Below are 17,318 nucleotides of genomic sequence, written 5' to 3' on the forward strand. Positions count from 1 at the left end.
TTACTTGCACAAATCAAGTAAAAATTATCTAATTTCAAGAAATAATTTCTTATTTTGAGTTCTATTTTTGCAGTGCAGCATTACATCCGAATAAGCAACGTAAACAAAACCCATTGCCCCAGAAAATGGTGACCACATCCCACAATGCATTGCGGGATGCATGCCCTTTAGAGCCCCTTTAGAGTTCAACATGAAGTTACATGGAAGCCAAATGTTTAAAAACATCCATAGACACTCGTCTGGCTGGCATCCCTTGGTGTTTATGTTTTTTATTTAGAATAACACACACAAAAACCCTGAAATAAAACCAAATTGGAATGGGAATGCTAAAAAAAACAAAAGTCAGACACATTCTAAGAGAGAACCGAAGAGATATTTACTTTTTATTTTGTAATTTATGTTAACAATGTCCTAGCACCCCTATTTACAAGCCACCATTGCTTGTAACTCTTTTTGTCATGCGGGGCCGTGAGGGATATTATTCTGAATTTGCTCCTACACTCACAACTGAAATGCTGCAAGATGTTACACAAACTGTGTTGTTCAGTTTGACAACACAACACCAAATTTCACAAGGTTATCTTGTTAAATTGTAGATTGTCAGTATTATATCAGTAGTATATTGAGCATTATATCCCAATTATATTTATTTAAGATATTATTTCCACTTTATTCTCAGTGTTTTAACTTTGGTCATAAAACAGCAAAAAAAAATCTTGCTGGTACCAAGATATCTTCTTCTTCTTTTTTTCTTTATTGATTTAGCAAAAGAGTTGTCTATTCCTTAGAGGCTGCTTGAAACAAAGTGTCCAAAGGATAAAAATTTAAAAGTAGTTATTTGCAAGAGGTCTGTTCTGATGTGTTGATGTAACAACGGTTCACCCCTTTGGTTGAGTAGCAATTATTTGCATGAATTATTTATAGGTCACAGTTAAGATGCTTAACAAACACATAACAGTCTTGGGACAAAGGTCAGGTGGCTACTGGTCTAAGAATGGGGGGGGGGCTTGAAAAACCCTCAGAACATCTGAAGAACTATTTATCAATAACACTTTAAAAGTTTTAAGAATGAATAGAATCACTAAACTGCATAAAATTATGAGAGGTGTTTAGAATGAACTGAAACTGCACTGAAACTAAGTTTTCTGAGAGAGAAATTCCCCTGCTCCATTTGCCATTTCATTTAGCTGCACAGGAATCTGCTCCAACTTAAACTGTTAGCTCATTGTTAGAAAGACACAATCATTAGACAACATGGAAACAATCTCTGCAATTCTCTTAATACCTCCTTCAGTCCTTTATCCCTTTTCCAACTCTCACTCATCCTCCCCTCATCCCTCTTTTTGTCTGTCGTAGCATGGGATTAGGATATTAGATGCACATCCTCTCGAAATCTGGGTAAATCAAGCCTAAAATAAAAACTTTAATCCTTCCAATAAAATCCATTTCTTAGGCTGTGACCTTTCACTGCAGATGCACCTAAAACCTCCGAATTCTCACTGTCGTTATGAGTCTGCCTGTGCAAATTCTCAGTTTTCCGGGTTATCGCAGCAGCAAACAGGCTTAAATCGGAGGCAACCGGACTTTCGTTCAGTTCTTTCTGAGAACGTTTCGACACCTATCCAGGAGTTTTTGTCAATTCGGGTGGCTCAATCTGTTGTTGCACTGCTGTTTAGGAACAAAAACCAAATACTTTTGCAAAAAGAGGATGGATACGTTGTTTTCTATGAATATTCATATTTGAGGAAAATCTGAAAACGAAACAAAACAGACAGACAGAACATAGTTTTAAATCTAACGTCAAGAAGAATTCATTTTTACTGCTAAATGTTCCATGAAGAACTTGTAAAACTGCTCAAACCCGCCTTTGTTGTTATATCTGCATTTAAAAACATTAGTTGGGTCTTTATCACTTTTAGCCAAAGGTATAAGGAGCCATTTTTGAAGGTCCAAAGAACCATTTGTGGCTCCAGAGCCGCAGGTTGCAGACCCCTGCTCTACCTGTAAGGCAGGCATGTGCGGCCCGGGGGCCATTTGTGGCCCCTGTACTGATTCTGTGTGGCCCCTCAACTGCATTTCAAGTGGCTGATGAAGATGGAAGATTTTAGTTTTTAATTAGGGCAAAATTATTGCAGAAAAGTTAAAATCCTACAATTGAAAATGTTAAGTATAACACAAAGTATTCGTCTTTTAATAAACACACATTTGACATTCTCTTTAATTTCATAGTAACATCTATCCAATGATATTTAATTACTCAAATTTACACTTTGGTGCATTATAATCTGCATTGAATTCAATTATTAAAATTGGCTAATTAGAGCAAATGTTTTCAAAGAACAACTGACCCAAATACTGTTCTTATATTACTAGACCAAAAAGAGTTCAGTTTATTATTGTTAAATTAAATTATTCAAAATAATTTCCAAACTGGAAGAATACAACAAATGAGTAAAACCCTTTTTTTTATTTTGGATCTACAATTAGCATATTTTATAGAGCAGGTGAAAAATTAATATGATTGATTTGGTTTAAAAAAAAATTGTGTTCATTTTTTGGCCCTCGAGTTCCTTTGAATTGAGAATTTTGGCCCATGTACCGAAAAGTTTGGACACCCCTGCTGTAAGGCATGTTTCTTTGTCTTCATGATGTGGTTTGCTCGCTCACATTCACAAACAAACCCGCAGGCGCTGCATACTTTTCAGATTCTTATTGTAGAAAACTTGTCTTCAGTTTCACAATTTCCCATCACCATTATCCTGTTCATGAAGGTATGTGGTTTGAGCCTACTGTAAATTGGTCAGAATGGGTTGTAAAATTGGGAGAATGGGAGGTGTCAGAAAGAAGAAAAAACGACTTCTTGACTTCTTCAGGGAACCATTTAAACAGAACAAAGGTGTCATCTATGCATAGTTAGACCCACTAACACAGTCAGAGGTTTCCCCGGAGCAGGGATTGGATGAGAGAGAGAGAGAGAGAGAGAGAGAGAGAGAGTTTCCCACCGCTGCACAGCTGTTCTACTACACTTTCTACGAGGAGGATGTAGGAGCAGGGTGGAGAGGATGACCGGCCGCTCGGACTCTTAAACCTCTTCAGACAGGCTCAAGAACGTTTCACATAAACTTCTCTTGCACGCTCAGCATTTCTGCGCCGTTCGGTCAAGCTGATGGATTCGAGGCTCCAGATCGAACCGGTGGTTCCGACGCCGGATCCGACCAACAGCGCACCGTGGAATATCAGCTCCATCGACCGGCACCGGCTCATCGAGCCGTCGGTGGCTCCAGTTGTAAGTGTCCGCCTCTGTTTGCGATTTTTTTTTTTTTTTTTTTTTAACGCAACAGCTTTCTGCGTGACTGGAGAGCTGTGTGCGCTTCGGCAATGCGCATGTGATCCAACAGCTGCCAAATCCGATTCAACACAGCTGGAGGAAACGAGATAAAATGCTGGTTTTTGATATTATTCCCCATAATCCGGTATAACGTTTCGTTTATTTTAATGTCCTCATGTCAACATTGTCATCAGATTATTATAACTTGAAATTAACCGTGGGAAGACTGAGGTGTCAACTGTCCAGGAGTGGATGAATGGATACATGAATGATTGACAGCATCTTTCCCTGGGTCTCCTTTCATTCATAACCACACGTGAATGGAGGCAGGAGTGCGGGTGTTTCCTTGTCTAGTGGGGGGGGAAACATGCGCTCATGCAGTTAGGCGTGACTGACGCTCCCAAAGAGCGTCTTTTTTTTGTCTCCCCGTGTGCCTCAATTAAGGCATTATCCAAATATACTCCACTATGGTAAATGTTGGTCGCATTTTTTTCAGCATAGCATTTAACAGAAGCAGCAGCATTTTTTCCCCCCAAATGGAATTGGTGGACAAAAAGTCAAATCTAAGAGTCCTTCTGAGTTTACAATTACCTGTAGTTGTTCTCTCTGCTGTAAAAATGATAACCTATTGGTTGTTTGTAATTTCTGAAGCCTCTTCCCAGAGGAAGAAAATGCTATTGAAGATAGATAGAAAGCACAACTCCACCTTCATTTAAATAAACATGAAGGTGAAAGGTGGAACTAATGGCTGAATGAGAAAATCTACATTGTTGTTTTAATGCGGTTGGTAAGTTGACGGTTCAGCAACTGCTGCCTTTACAGTTTTTGTTTTAACCCAAATGTTCACAAGTAATTTTGCTCTAGTCACGTCTCAAGACTAGAACCAGTAAATTGCACATTTTCCCATCAAGTGCATCCCTTCTAGTCTGCCAACAAGACTCCAATGCTGTATTCAAACATGTACTGGTTTTCCTTAGAGGCTATTTAATACATAATCATTTCAAAACTATGTTTTGATATATATTTGTTTTTATTTTAATCAACAGATATCTTTTTGGCATCAAAATCAAGATGTAAGGTTCCACATTGCGTGAATTGAATTTATGTTCAAAGAAAAAAAAAACATGTTAATGAATAATTTCTTAATAAATCAAACAGAGATTTTGTTTGTTTTTCTAATGATTTAGTAAGCACCTTTTAATCAATTTGTTTAGATTGTAAATATCACTCTATACCAAGGCACACAGATTTTTTTCTTCATTTGATTCAGATGATATTTAATATTATTAATAAACCCTGTTCTTACACAAAGCTCTGTTGAAAAATGTGAGCATTGAACATGTTCTAATCTCAAACACAGTGAGCGAGGTACATTATAGTGATTAAATGGCACAAAACGTCAAACATCTGAATAAACAGAACAGGTAGCGCCATTATTTCTATAATGTGTTTGAAATTGTGCAGCTATCATAACAGCGAGGATGTGGAAGGCAGTTATTCAAGTATGAGCCATTCAGAGTAAAATATATGCAAACCTCGCCTGTCAGAGCTGCACTCTGTCACCTTCTTCACTTGAAAAAAGGCAACTAAAAGTAGGTAAGAATTTCTTGAAATGAGTGTATTTGTCCTTGATTTGAGCAGGTAAATGAGATTATCTGCTAATGGAATGAGTATTTTGACCTCTAAAATAAGATAATTAGATAATGTGCACTTGAAATAAGATAATGGAGATGAGTTGTTCTTATTTTAAGTGCAAACATTTCTTTCACTGGCAGATCATTTAAACTTATTTGGCCAAATCAAGGACAAATACACTCATTTCAAGAAAATTTTACTTATAGTTCCATTTTTGCACTGTTACCAGCTTGGTTTCACTGCTAACCCTAGTCCCCTAACCCCCGTTTATAAGGCTAGAGTCTCAGATCAGAAATTTTAAGTCAAATCTGAAGATTTTGTTTTTGAGATTTAAGTGCAACTTGAGACTCAGTTCAAAACTTGAGTCACAATCTTTCTTTGTGCCAGATTTTTTTCCACATATAATAACCAAGATGACATTTTAAAGCTCTTTGCCAGCCGACGATCTGACTTTTTTTGATTTTTCAGATTTCGCTGTAAACAAATAATGACACCAATAGGTAAAATTTAATAACTGGAGCTCATTTTGGATTGAATCAACATTTTAATCCCTGACATTTCATGAGAGTTAATAGGTTCAAATGGGGATCACAACCCAAATAGTTTGAAACAGACTGTAATGCAAAGCATTCAGAAAACAATTATGCAATTTCATTAAGGCATAGATGTGAGACTTTTGACACCATTTTCATCACTATTAATTGCAATATTTCATGAAAATACTTGGCTACAAATAAAAGTAAACCCATACACAATGGTTTAAGTTCATTGGTACGAAATATTTTGTTTGCGGGCAAGAAATAGAAATAAGAAGGGACAAAATTTACATAATAACAACCTGGAGATCTAAAAAGGGAAACTGATATGGAGCCATAGATGCAGCAGGCAAATGATTCTTTAGTTTTAACATCTTTGTTTAGGCTGAATTTGGAAAGATCTTGTTTGATAAAATTGTCAATTTATAACATACACCAATCAAGCACAACATTATGACCACCGGTCTGATATGGTGTTTTCCTACAGAAAATCAAAGCACTGCACGGCCTCCATCTGCTTGACATATCATGCTTTTCCCTCTGTGTGTTTCCTCCTGACATAATAATAATAATAATAATAATAATAATAATAATAATAATACTTATTATTATTATTATTATTATTATTATTATTATTAAGACAGCAAGTCCACCTTTTCCATTCTTCCCTGGTTTAAGTCTCAGACTCCCATTATTGGTGCTTTTAGGTGGAGCAGAGGGGACAGCAGGGTTATCCTAAGTGATTTGCGTCACATGCACAGCAAAATGTGGTGCATTGTGTAGTCTCAAACTTTTCCATCTGAACCAGCATTAACGCCTTCAGCAGTTTGAGTGGCATTCCCTTATCCTGTTGCATCCGACCAAACAGGCCAGCCTTCAATCCCCATTTGCATCAATTAACCTTTAAGTCTGTAGTCTATTCAACCCTGTTCTTTTTTGAGACACCTTTCATAATAACCACAGCAGACTGGGAGAACCCCATAAATATTGTAGTTTGGGAGAAGCTCTGACTCACTATTTTAGCTATCACAACTCTGCTCCTTTCAAACTCACTTAAACCTTTATGAATTCCCATTTGTCCTCCCTTTAACAAATTACCTTTGAGGATACTTGGTGCCTAATGTACCCCACTCACTAATAAGTGCCATGATGAAGAGGTAGCAAGTGTCATTCACTTCCCCATTTTATTGGTCTTAATTTTATGCCTGATTGGCGGATAAGAAAAACACCGTTAAACCTGAAACATTTATATATGGAAGTGCACTATTCAGACCTGTAAATTCAACATATACCCTGAAGTCAATATGTTATTGAACTGATGCTAAGAATCAGTTCAATGTCTCCGACATGTCTGAGACTGGGGGTGTATTTATATTTCTGGGGGATCTGTCTTGTTTTTGGACTGTGGGAGGAAGCTGAAGTTGAAACGAGGACCTTCTTGCTGCAGGACAGCAATGCTACCAACTGTGCAGCCAGCAGTGTGCACCCAAAGTGTAAAAAACAAAATGCATTTGCCTTTGCAATGCAGGAGCCCAGACAAAGATCAGATAAGAATAATCTGCGGTAGATGTAGCAGTTGTAAAGACACACAGTTGGTTTCATCAATGCTGTCACTGCAGCCTGTTTTGAGACAAGTACATGTGGGGTTTTTTTCATGTTAGAGCATACTTTAGTCATTGTTCCTTTTGCTATTGTACTTTGAATCATGGAGCAAATGGAGGGTTTGACCTGGTAAACAAGGTTTTTAAAATCTAAATTTATCTCAGACTCTGGAATCAGGAAACCAGAGAGATTTGTTGATTATTATGCTCAATCACCAGGTTGAACTACACTGTACTATTATGTTTTTGAGCATTTATTGGTTTACCACGTCTGCTAACAGAAGTTTGAACAGAACAACTCGAGGTCTTGGACTTGAGTCGGATCTACAATCTATATCATGTTGAAAGGCTGAAAGAAGCTGAAAGAGCAAGCCAGTGAATCCAGATATAATTGTTGTCCACTCTGAAACATCATAGTTTATACCAGTGGTGTCCAAACATTCTACAAGAAGGAAGTTTAAATCCATTGTGCAACACCAAAAAAAACTGTTGTGGCTGTTTTTCAATCAAGTAAAACAGAAAAATAAAATTTTTGTAACTTTTTTGCAGCTCAACAATATACTAAACATGGAAGATTTGATCAAAACAACAACACAAAAGTCTGACTTTTGTAGTAAAGGGATCCACAAATCATTGTAGATCTGAAACATGATAATTATCAGGCATTCAGTTTTCAGATTTTTGGCCAATTTTCCTCTTCTGAAAAGTTGCTGCATGTTTTGGGTTCAGTTTACAACAAAATCAAGACAAGTGCAGAACCCTAGTTAATGAGTGAGTGATCATTTGTTGTGTACATTGTTTTGTGTGTGTTATTAGAACATCTTATTTGGCTGTGAAAATGTAATGGTAAAAGATAAATAAGGGCGCTCTAACCCTACAATTGTCACTAGGAGGTCACACTACATCATTTAGGGCCACAGGTGGTCCCCTGTTCACACTTTGGACACCCTTGGTCTATACAAAGAATAATTGTCCCGGTAATGTTAGGTACACTGCGTATAGATTCTCTGTAATATGTTTTGATAGTGTCAACCTGCACGAGTTAAAAGCACAATAATGGTTGTTAAAGATAAAAGCGCTTTCTTTTATATTAATTCCGACATTTAACACAAACAGATGTTAACCAGATTCTACAAATTTTATGAGGTAAAATCTTTGGTTAGGTTGCATTTATACATCTCAAATTAAATTATTGGTAATAGATAAAGCTGTTTCATGTAGATAAATTAAATTAGTATTAAAGATAACGTGCAAGCCTGTGTTTTAAGCCTTGCGTGCACGCAACAATTATACATTAAACACGGGATAAACACTTCCCTGTCACGCCACTAGTAGGCGATATGTCCTTTGAAAAATTAAAAAAACATGCATTTAGACTTTTAGACTTTAGACTTGACTTTAGACAGCTTTATTTGTCATTTTGTATGCACAAAGTGCATACAGAACGAAATTTCGTTTGCATACAGCTTGAAAAATCACAGTAAATTGCACTAATTTTCAGGATAAAGGTAAAGATGCAGCAGCGATTTATGTAAACAATAGAAATGTAAACAATGTAAAACAATGTAACAATGTAAACAATGCAGGGGAAATAGACAGTGTGCTAGACAACGCTGTACAACGCTGCCTGCTTCATTTTCAATGACTGATTCTGGAGAAATCTGGATTCTGATATAGATTGTGAAGAAACATGGCTGTTGCCAAGAAATTTCTTTTTTTGTCAAATAAGGTTCGGGAATTGTCCTTACAGATGTCATCTTGAAAACGAAACATTAACCCACCTTTTCTGGGAATGCACTATGTGTAAAACCTTTTGGTGTGACCTTCATATTTTCATTAACAGCAAATGGGATATCTTTGTTACACTGGATATTAAACATGTTTTATTTGGTGTTTCTAGTGTTAAAACATCTGGGGCAAAATATGTCATTAACATTCTTATTGTGTTAGCTAAACTCCACATACATGTTTGCAAATTTGCAAAACAAAAGCCTAACGTTACTGTTTTCAGGACTTGTCTGAGTTGCTTTTTGGACTCTTTAAAACTTTGCACTAACTCTAAAGCTTAAAGCTTTATGTGAAGAATTTAACAATCTTAACTCGAGCACTGTCTATGGTTGTATAATATATATTTGTAAATAAAGTTGTGATAAAAAATTCGATGATTGAGGTCATACAGTGCAAGTGCCAGGCCTTCCCTATATAGGCAGGTTCTGCTTTTCTGGTTTGTACGACAGTGGAGACTGTTGAAGTCCAAGGTCTGAATCCCAGCCAGAGCCTTTCAGCAAAGCGTTTGCATGCTCTTCATATGTGTCCCTGGGTTTTCTCTAGGTATTCCGACTTCCTCCCACAATTTAATTATGTTACTTAGCCGGTCTTAATTGCCCAGTGGTCTGAGTGTGTGCATGTATATTTTGTCTCGCGTGTCTGTATCTCACCGTTTTCCCCATGCTGACAGGAGCAGACACCCCAGTAACCCTGCATATATAAAGTGGGAGTAGAAAATGGATTTGTGGCATACAGCCAACATATCAATGCTAAAGAAAGTAATAGAGACTTCATACTTAACTTGAACCTACAAAATGTTTTACGTTTATTACATATCTGGGGCTGGGGCTGAATAGATCTTCAGAAATGCAATTATCCATTTGTCTATACAGATAGCAAACGAGCAAAAGATCAAAAATAAAGGTCCAGGATGAAACCCAGACAGCCCCATTTCCAGCAAACAGTGATGGGGAATCCTAAAGCTTTTCCGAACCTGCCCTGGGTCTCCCAGGTCCTGCAGACTGAGCCCAGGAAACCTGCAGGAGGGTCCAGAAAACGTCTTTAGTTTGAGAGAGCAGTGGCTCCACTCCAAGCTTGCCCAGGATGACTTGGTGCTTCAGCTTGTCTCTCGGTCTGAGCCCAGCGCCGCTACAGAGGAAGCTAATTTCATCCGCTTGCATCCATGACCTTTTTTGTTTGGTCATTATCTGTCTCATGAGCACAAGGGAGAGTTAGAACCACTGGGTTAGGACCCATCAATTACCCCTCAACACATGCTTTAATTCACCTATGCTGTCAATTTAGTTGTCGGTGTAGAAATAATATGAATAGCTCTGATGGGCCGTGCACAAAATGCTGGTTAACCATCATGAATTCTGAATTTAGAAAGAGAAAGATATGGAGTTTACGGGTTGTTTCTGCCTATTTATTCTGTGATTGGCCCATAAATTATACTGGTCTGTTAGTTTGTTAATGAAACAGTTTATTTCTGTTGTAGACCACAGTCCCTTTTCCTGGCATACAGGTTGGCTTATTGAGGCTTTGCTCTCAAGGAGTGGCTGGTTCTGTGGTCGTCGAGAGGGCAGCTTATACAGTATTCATCAGCCCAAAGGAGACTCTGAGCAAGAGAGGAAAATGGGAGATTAATACTGGGAGAGGACATAAAGCTGGGTAGAAACTGGAGCGAAACTGCTGGGTTGCCTGTAACATATATCCAGAATAACACGACCGTTTTCTCTTTAATGTTTTTAAAGAATTAAATAATTGACAGAACAGGGCTCTCCGTTTGAGTGAAAGAGAGCCGGAGGTGCTTTACCTCAATCTGCAAACATGAAGTTAAAACAAAGCATTTATCAGACATTTTATTTTACATCCAGTAATGCTATCGGCACACTTGAATTTCCCCACTAAAGGACAATCATGGACATTTCTATTATATTTTAATAAAAATAAATGTTTCCCTTTGTAGTCACACAAAGAGGAAATGTGTCTGTGCGTTTAAGCCATCCCTTAGGGAGCAGCGTGCAGCAACACTGAGAGACGCACAGGGAGCGATCTATGGTCAAGGGTCTTGCTCAGGGACCAGCGGCAGACTGAGCTTCGAACCACCAACCTTTGAGCCCTCCACTGAACCCAATGTCTGCATACTTCCCCATGACTCTGTCCTCCCAATTGAAACAAGCAGCTAGACTGAGAACACCAGTTTAAGCGACCTCTAGTGGCTTTATTAGGAACTACATACACATTTGCTGACGGGAGCCTCGCTCACAAATAACTTAAATAATTATGTGTAATGTGTGATTATCGAAATCTAACTAGAGGTTAGATTTAAGTAATCCCAGTCCCTGTAAAGATCCAATCATTTCTAACATCCTTTTTTAATAAGAGTGCACTTTTTTTTTATTTGTGGCTACGTAAAATGAAGACCTCTGACTTTGAAAAGTATGGGTGCACTATTTATTCCAAACAGAGCCGAAGCATTTGTGACATTTAAATCAGTTTGAACAGAGAATTAAAGCAAACATGTACAAAAGAAAGACGCAAACTAATAGATAGTTGTCACACAGTGATCCCTGGCTCCCCCCCGCTCAGTGATTTAGCGTTTGTGAATCAATCACTCAGTCAGATTTTACTTCTGGAGTGCGTTGCATACAAAGCAAATGTAAATGTAAGACTAAGTGCTTTACAGAATTTAAAACAAAAGGAACACGCTTGCAGGCAGCCATCACACAAAAACTGCCAAACAGAGTAAATTGGATGCTAATAATTACAGTATTAGACAAATGAAAATTATTGCATGAAAGTAGAACAGAAACGCAATTATATTTGTAAGACACACCGCACACGCATTTCTGTCCATCTGTAGAACAATATAAAAAAAATCTATAGTTTTGAAAATGAAAATGTAGTTTCACTCTGCGTCTGCTTGGGTTCTCTTTCAGGGACTTCCTCCCACCGTCCATAGACATGACTCCAAGGTTAATTGGTCTCTTTAAATTGGCTTCAGCTGCAAGTGTGTGCATAAACGGTTGTTTGTCCCGTGTTGCCGCTGCCATTTACCCAATGAGTGCGGGAGATTGTACTAGAACCCCCCACGTGCCTGCACGGATAAGTGGGTAAAGATAATGGATGGGTGGATGGATAGATTGATGGATGGGTGGGTGGACAATAGAACCACACAAAAATAAAACTGACTTACAATTTCAGAAACAAATCAAAATAAAAACATAAAAAGAATTAGACATGATTAATGAACTCTGAACAAAAGCCTTTCTTAAAGGATGTATTTTTAGCTTGCTCTTAACATCGTTGAACGTTGACCCTCTTAGCCTCCCTCAGGGCTGGAGTGAGAGCTTGCATTGAGCAATTCCTCAACCATTTACAGAGAGTTACAGAAGTTTCTTATTTGAGCAAACGGAAAGGAGGACCGGACTTTAGCTCAGTGGTCCAAATTCCTCTTTTCAGATGTAAGTAAAATTTGCATTTTATTTAGAAATCAATGTCACAGGGTCTGGAGGAAGAGCGAAAAGCTTCAGAATCGGCGTTTCTGGAAGTCTGGAGTAAATCATCCACAGTCAGTGATGATTTCGGGTTTCATGTCATCTTCTGGTGTCAGCTCACTGTGTTTTATCAAAACTGAATTCAAGACACTTAAGAAGACAAGCAGATCTAGTTTATATAGAGAATCATACAGACAAATTCATAGTAACTAAAATGCGAAATGTTGCTTAAAAGTGCAACATTTTTAGCCACTCATCTCAGAAAGTGAAACTCAGATATTATCTAGAATAATTAATTACACATATAGTGATATATTCCAAGCCATTGCTACTTTTAATTTTTGGATTACTATGGTTTACAGATAATGAAAACCCAAAAATTCTGTGTCTCAGAAAATTAGAATACTCTGAAAAAGTAAAATGTTGGAAACCCTGATCAGCCAATCAACTAAAAAAAACACCTGCAAAGGCTTCCTGAGCCTTTAAACGGTCTCTTCACTCTGGCTCAGTAGGCGACACAATGATGGGGAAGACTGCCGACAGGAAAGATGTTCAGAAGACAATCATCGACACCCTCCACAGGGAGGAAAAACATCCTTTCTGAGTGAGCTGGCTGTTCACAGAGTTCTGTATCCAAGCACACTAACTAAAATTTAGTGGAAGGAAGAAGTGCGGTGGGAAAGTCTGCATCAGCCATGGGGAGAACTGCTGCTTTGAGAACCTGCCCTGCTGCTCAATGGTCAAAAGTCCAGCTTTCAGATGAAAGTAATTTCTGCATTTAATTAAGAAATCAAGTTCCCAGAGTCTGAATGCAGAGTGAAGAGGTACAGAATCCACATTGCTTGAAGCTGGTTCAATGACCCGTGGTGTTGCTGTTCTTGATTAGCCAGCAAACTCCCCTGATCTGAACCCCATAGAAAATCTCTATGCTGTTGTCAAGAGGAAGATGAGAGACACCAGACCCAACCATCAAAGCAACCTGGGCTTCTATTACACCTACGCAGCGCCACAGGGTGATCGCCTCCATGCCACCGCGCACTGATGCAGTAATTCATGCAAGTAAAGGCCCAGCCAGGTTTTCAGTGCATGGAAATGGACGTACTTGTAGAAGCCTCACATTTGTGCTTTAAACGTCCCGTTTTGTTTGGTGTAATGTGATATTCTAGTTTTCTGAGACACAGAGTTTTGGGTTTTATTTACCTGTAAGCCATAATAATCTGAAGTACAAGAAATAAAAGCTAGAAATATTTTACTCTATGTGTGATGAATCACGATAAAATAAAAATATTACACTTTTTTTAGGCATACCTGTATTTTAAATCTGTCCTGTGTGTATTCCTCTATAAGACATGCTTTTATGCATACCTGTGTCCTGATATTTGTTTATTTTCAAATCACATTTTCTCTCAAGCTTTTGTCAATATCTAATCTTCACCGTCTTTCTTATCTTATTTGTTTGATTTTGTCTGTTTTTATATTATTGTGCGTTACAGCCATCAGACCATTTATATTCAAATTACAAGAGATAAAAAAAAATATATACCCAGAGAAACAGAGATAGATAATACCGCCCACTATTTTCTATAAATCCTACAGAAAACAGAGAGAAAATTTCCCACTTTCTGCCTTGTCTGCCGTGTGATCGGCACTAATCCGGTCCTGAGCTGCTGGAGCTCGCAGACAGGCGACAGGAGAGGAAGCAGAGGCAGAAGAGAAGGAGTGAGAGATTTCAGTGGAAAGAATGTGAGGAAAGCTTAGAAATCATCTGGAACACCAGAAGATCAAGAGATCAAGCAGGACGAGTGGATGTGAGGAAGGAGACTCGACCCAAAGCTGTTTAAATTCCACGTACAGAAACCAGATGATCGTTTCGTCCCAGTGACCTTTTTACTTTCTTGTTTACATAATCTGCCTCTAAACACCCCCCCCCCCTTTTTTTTTTTAGCTGTGTGACAGTAAAAGCCGACAAAAGTAGGACTGTTGAAACAGATGTCAAAGTCACAGATATAAACGCTGCCACGTCCAAGATTAACCAGGAAAAAATCCCTGACCCCTGTGTGCGAGTCTGTCGCTGTTAAACACACTGGGCTCAGCTGAGGTAGTCTTGGTGATGATGTGCGCTGAGTGTGACTGGATGTGTGGGTGGCTGAGCATCTGCCTGAAACACGCTCACCGAGAGACAAAAGGAAGAGCCGGCATGCAGGGAATGCGTAAAGGACAAAAGTTGTGAGCCTGCAGGTGCAGCGACTCGACGGGGAGAAAGTTTCTGTCACAGGACTGAAAGAAATCTGTTTTTTGGGCCATTACTGTTTTTGAATTTCATCTCAAACCATTCTTCTCAATATTATTATAACAAATGCAATTTCTACAGGTTAGAGGCAAAAACTGTTTGCACAGATACCTGAACTTATTGGAAGCACTGAACTGTTATTTAGGCCGTCTGTTCACTGCAGTGTTCCTGAGGAGTAAAATGGAAGAAATTGGAGAAACGAACGGAAAATGTGCAAAAAGCATCAACAATTTTTTTGGGAAGCTTGTCGTCATTACAGATGATTTAGGATTTTAATCACAAGAACTAAGAAAATAAGATGCCACAATAACAGAAATAATTACTTTTTTTCTGTTACCTCAAAACGTATAATCATGTTAACAACACAATAAAACTGAAAACATACGAAGCAGTGGCATTCAATTCGATTGTTCAGCACCAAATCCCAGCAAATGTCATCTTAAAGCCTAGTATCAGACAAACACGTCCTCTTCATTTCCCACTATAAAGAAGTAAAGAATCAAATCAATGTGATTAATACCAGTATAATCATTTGAACAGGTCCAGTAAAATACAATCCACGTCAATCCAAATTATAATACAATACAGTGACATTTGCTTGATTGTGTAATGCCATTTGGTTAAGTTCCTTTAACAGTTTTTTTAACCACAAAATAAATATAAATGAACATAAATGTCAAGTTTAGAAAACTATAGATATCTCAAAAACGAGTTTCCTAACGGGGCTTTTTGAGCCACATTGAGAAAATGCTCACCCTCACCATATAGATATGAAGGGGTTAGGCCTATTTTAATAATCATCTGCAGAAAACATCTTATTTTGGTTTGCTTGATTGTTTCGAGGGGAAAATCCTGAAATGTTGTACTGCCTTTTTTTATTCCAAACACAAACTTCATTAGTGTCTGTAAATTCTGCTGATGCTGAAGTAGCACCCAGTCAACGTCAGGCAACGACTCCGGTCTTACCTCAGAGACGCGCCACAAATCTCTACCAACATACAGAAAAAAATCCTTCATGTTTACCCTCAAAATGAACGTTGAGCAGGGAAGGGACAGAGGGCAGAATGACGTAGTTTCATGAACAGCGAATACAAAAAAAAAAAAAAAAAAAGCGGTGCTCTGCTCTTCACTGGCCTTTAAATTAAAGGAAAATTATTTTTCTCTTTTTACATATATTGTTATCATTTTGTGATTCACCATCATTTTTATATTTCACTTGAATGAATAAGCCAAACCTGGTTTCCTGTTTGTCTGAAACCAGGGCGCCATCATCCCAGGCCATGCCTTTCCAACGGTAAACGTACCTGACCACGCCCACTACACCATCGGTGTTGTCATCCTGGCTGTCGGCATCACAGGCATGCTGGGAAACTTCCTGGTTATATACGCTTTCAGCAGGTATTTGAGGCTTTATCTTCCTTGATGAATATCCTGCAATAAAAGAATCGTTAAAACTGTAAGCTTACCTCTTTGTGTGTGTGTATCCGTGTGTACACAGGAGTCGGAGTCTGCGGACGCCTTCCAACATCTTCATCATCAACTTGGCAATTACAGACTTCCTCATGTGTATCACCCAGTCGCCCATCTTCTTCATCACCAGCATGCATAAACACTGGATCTTCGGAAAGAAAGGTGAAGTCTGCTCAAAATGCTAAAACGCCGTAGCATGATGTCACTGTGAAAAATTAAGAAATCTCCAACCATCAACCACAATTTTCATTTGGGCAAATATTCAGATTGAAGGTTTTACACAAACGACCACCTGTAAAATTGTTGGCAACCCCCTCAGATGAGCATCTATGAAGAGAATAAAATTGAGTGATGACCTCAAGTCAATAAAATTAATTATTACAGATAAACTTATAATTAGAGATTAGCGAGCAGTAGTATCTTAAAACAATGCCTTAGTTAGATTTTTAGAGGAATATTTGGGGTTCTAACAACTCCTTAACAAAGGAGTTGTGTAGATCTTTCCCCCTATGGAATAAATGTACAAAAATTGAGATGCTGCACAAATTTTATTTTAGAATATATATATATATATATATATATATATATATATATATATATATATATATTAAAGCATGTGACAAATTTTACTTTTAAGAGGGACCTATACACAATGTATTATTTTACCCAATTATATTTTGTGCTACAACTTTGGAAGATCACCACATTGAACTGAAATTCAACATATGACATTTTATAGTGTTTAAAACATGCCCGCATTAGGGTGAGCGATATTGCTAAAAAATTACATCCTAAACTTTTTACACGGAAAATATAACGTACAGGAACTGGACCCAAGATTCAAACCACGACAGGTCAATGACGTTTCAACAAAGTTTAATAAAAGGTAAACAAGCGCAGGCACTAGGAGCGCGCTGCTCGCTCTCGGACTGAAAATCCCCTGCGGCAGAGACAACAGGTTAGTGATCAGCTGGTGACGACGGACAAGTGTGAGAGAGGCTGGACAGGAATACAGACAGGAAGATGTGAGAGGAAGGTCCAGGTCCGGTCCAGGTCCAATAACTGGCGGGCTCAGAGATTTCACAAGGATTAGGCAGGTTCTGGTACTCACAGGCAGACAGGGTTGGGTATACAGGCAGGCCGCACAGGTCTGGAAGGTCAACCAAAATCAAGATAGGGTCAGGGAGGCTC

The 17,318-nt window shown here is 38.3% G+C and overlaps 1 protein-coding gene across 3 annotated transcripts in view; it reads left to right on the plus strand.

Moving 5' to 3' along the window:
• The first annotated feature begins 3,016 nt into the window (after nucleotides 1-3,016).
• LOC105928261 (melanopsin-A) overlaps nucleotides 3,017-17,318 on the plus strand; it is a 45,725-nt gene continuing 31,423 nt past the window's right edge. For all 3 annotated transcript variants that reach the window (XM_012865432.3, XM_036141981.1, XM_036141982.1), the window contains exons 1-3: nucleotides 3,017-3,286; nucleotides 15,919-16,055; nucleotides 16,156-16,289. In XM_012865432.3, the coding sequence (XP_012720886.2) occupies nucleotides 3,167-3,286; nucleotides 15,919-16,055; nucleotides 16,156-16,289 (391 nt within the window). In that variant the 5' untranslated portion in view covers nucleotides 3,017-3,166. The remainder of the gene's footprint in view (nucleotides 3,287-15,918; nucleotides 16,056-16,155; nucleotides 16,290-17,318) is intronic.

The sequence above is a fragment of the Fundulus heteroclitus genome, chromosome 10, assembly GCF_011125445.2.
Source record: "Fundulus heteroclitus isolate FHET01 chromosome 10, MU-UCD_Fhet_4.1, whole genome shotgun sequence".
NCBI lineage: Eukaryota > Metazoa > Chordata > Actinopteri > Cyprinodontiformes > Fundulidae > Fundulus > Fundulus heteroclitus.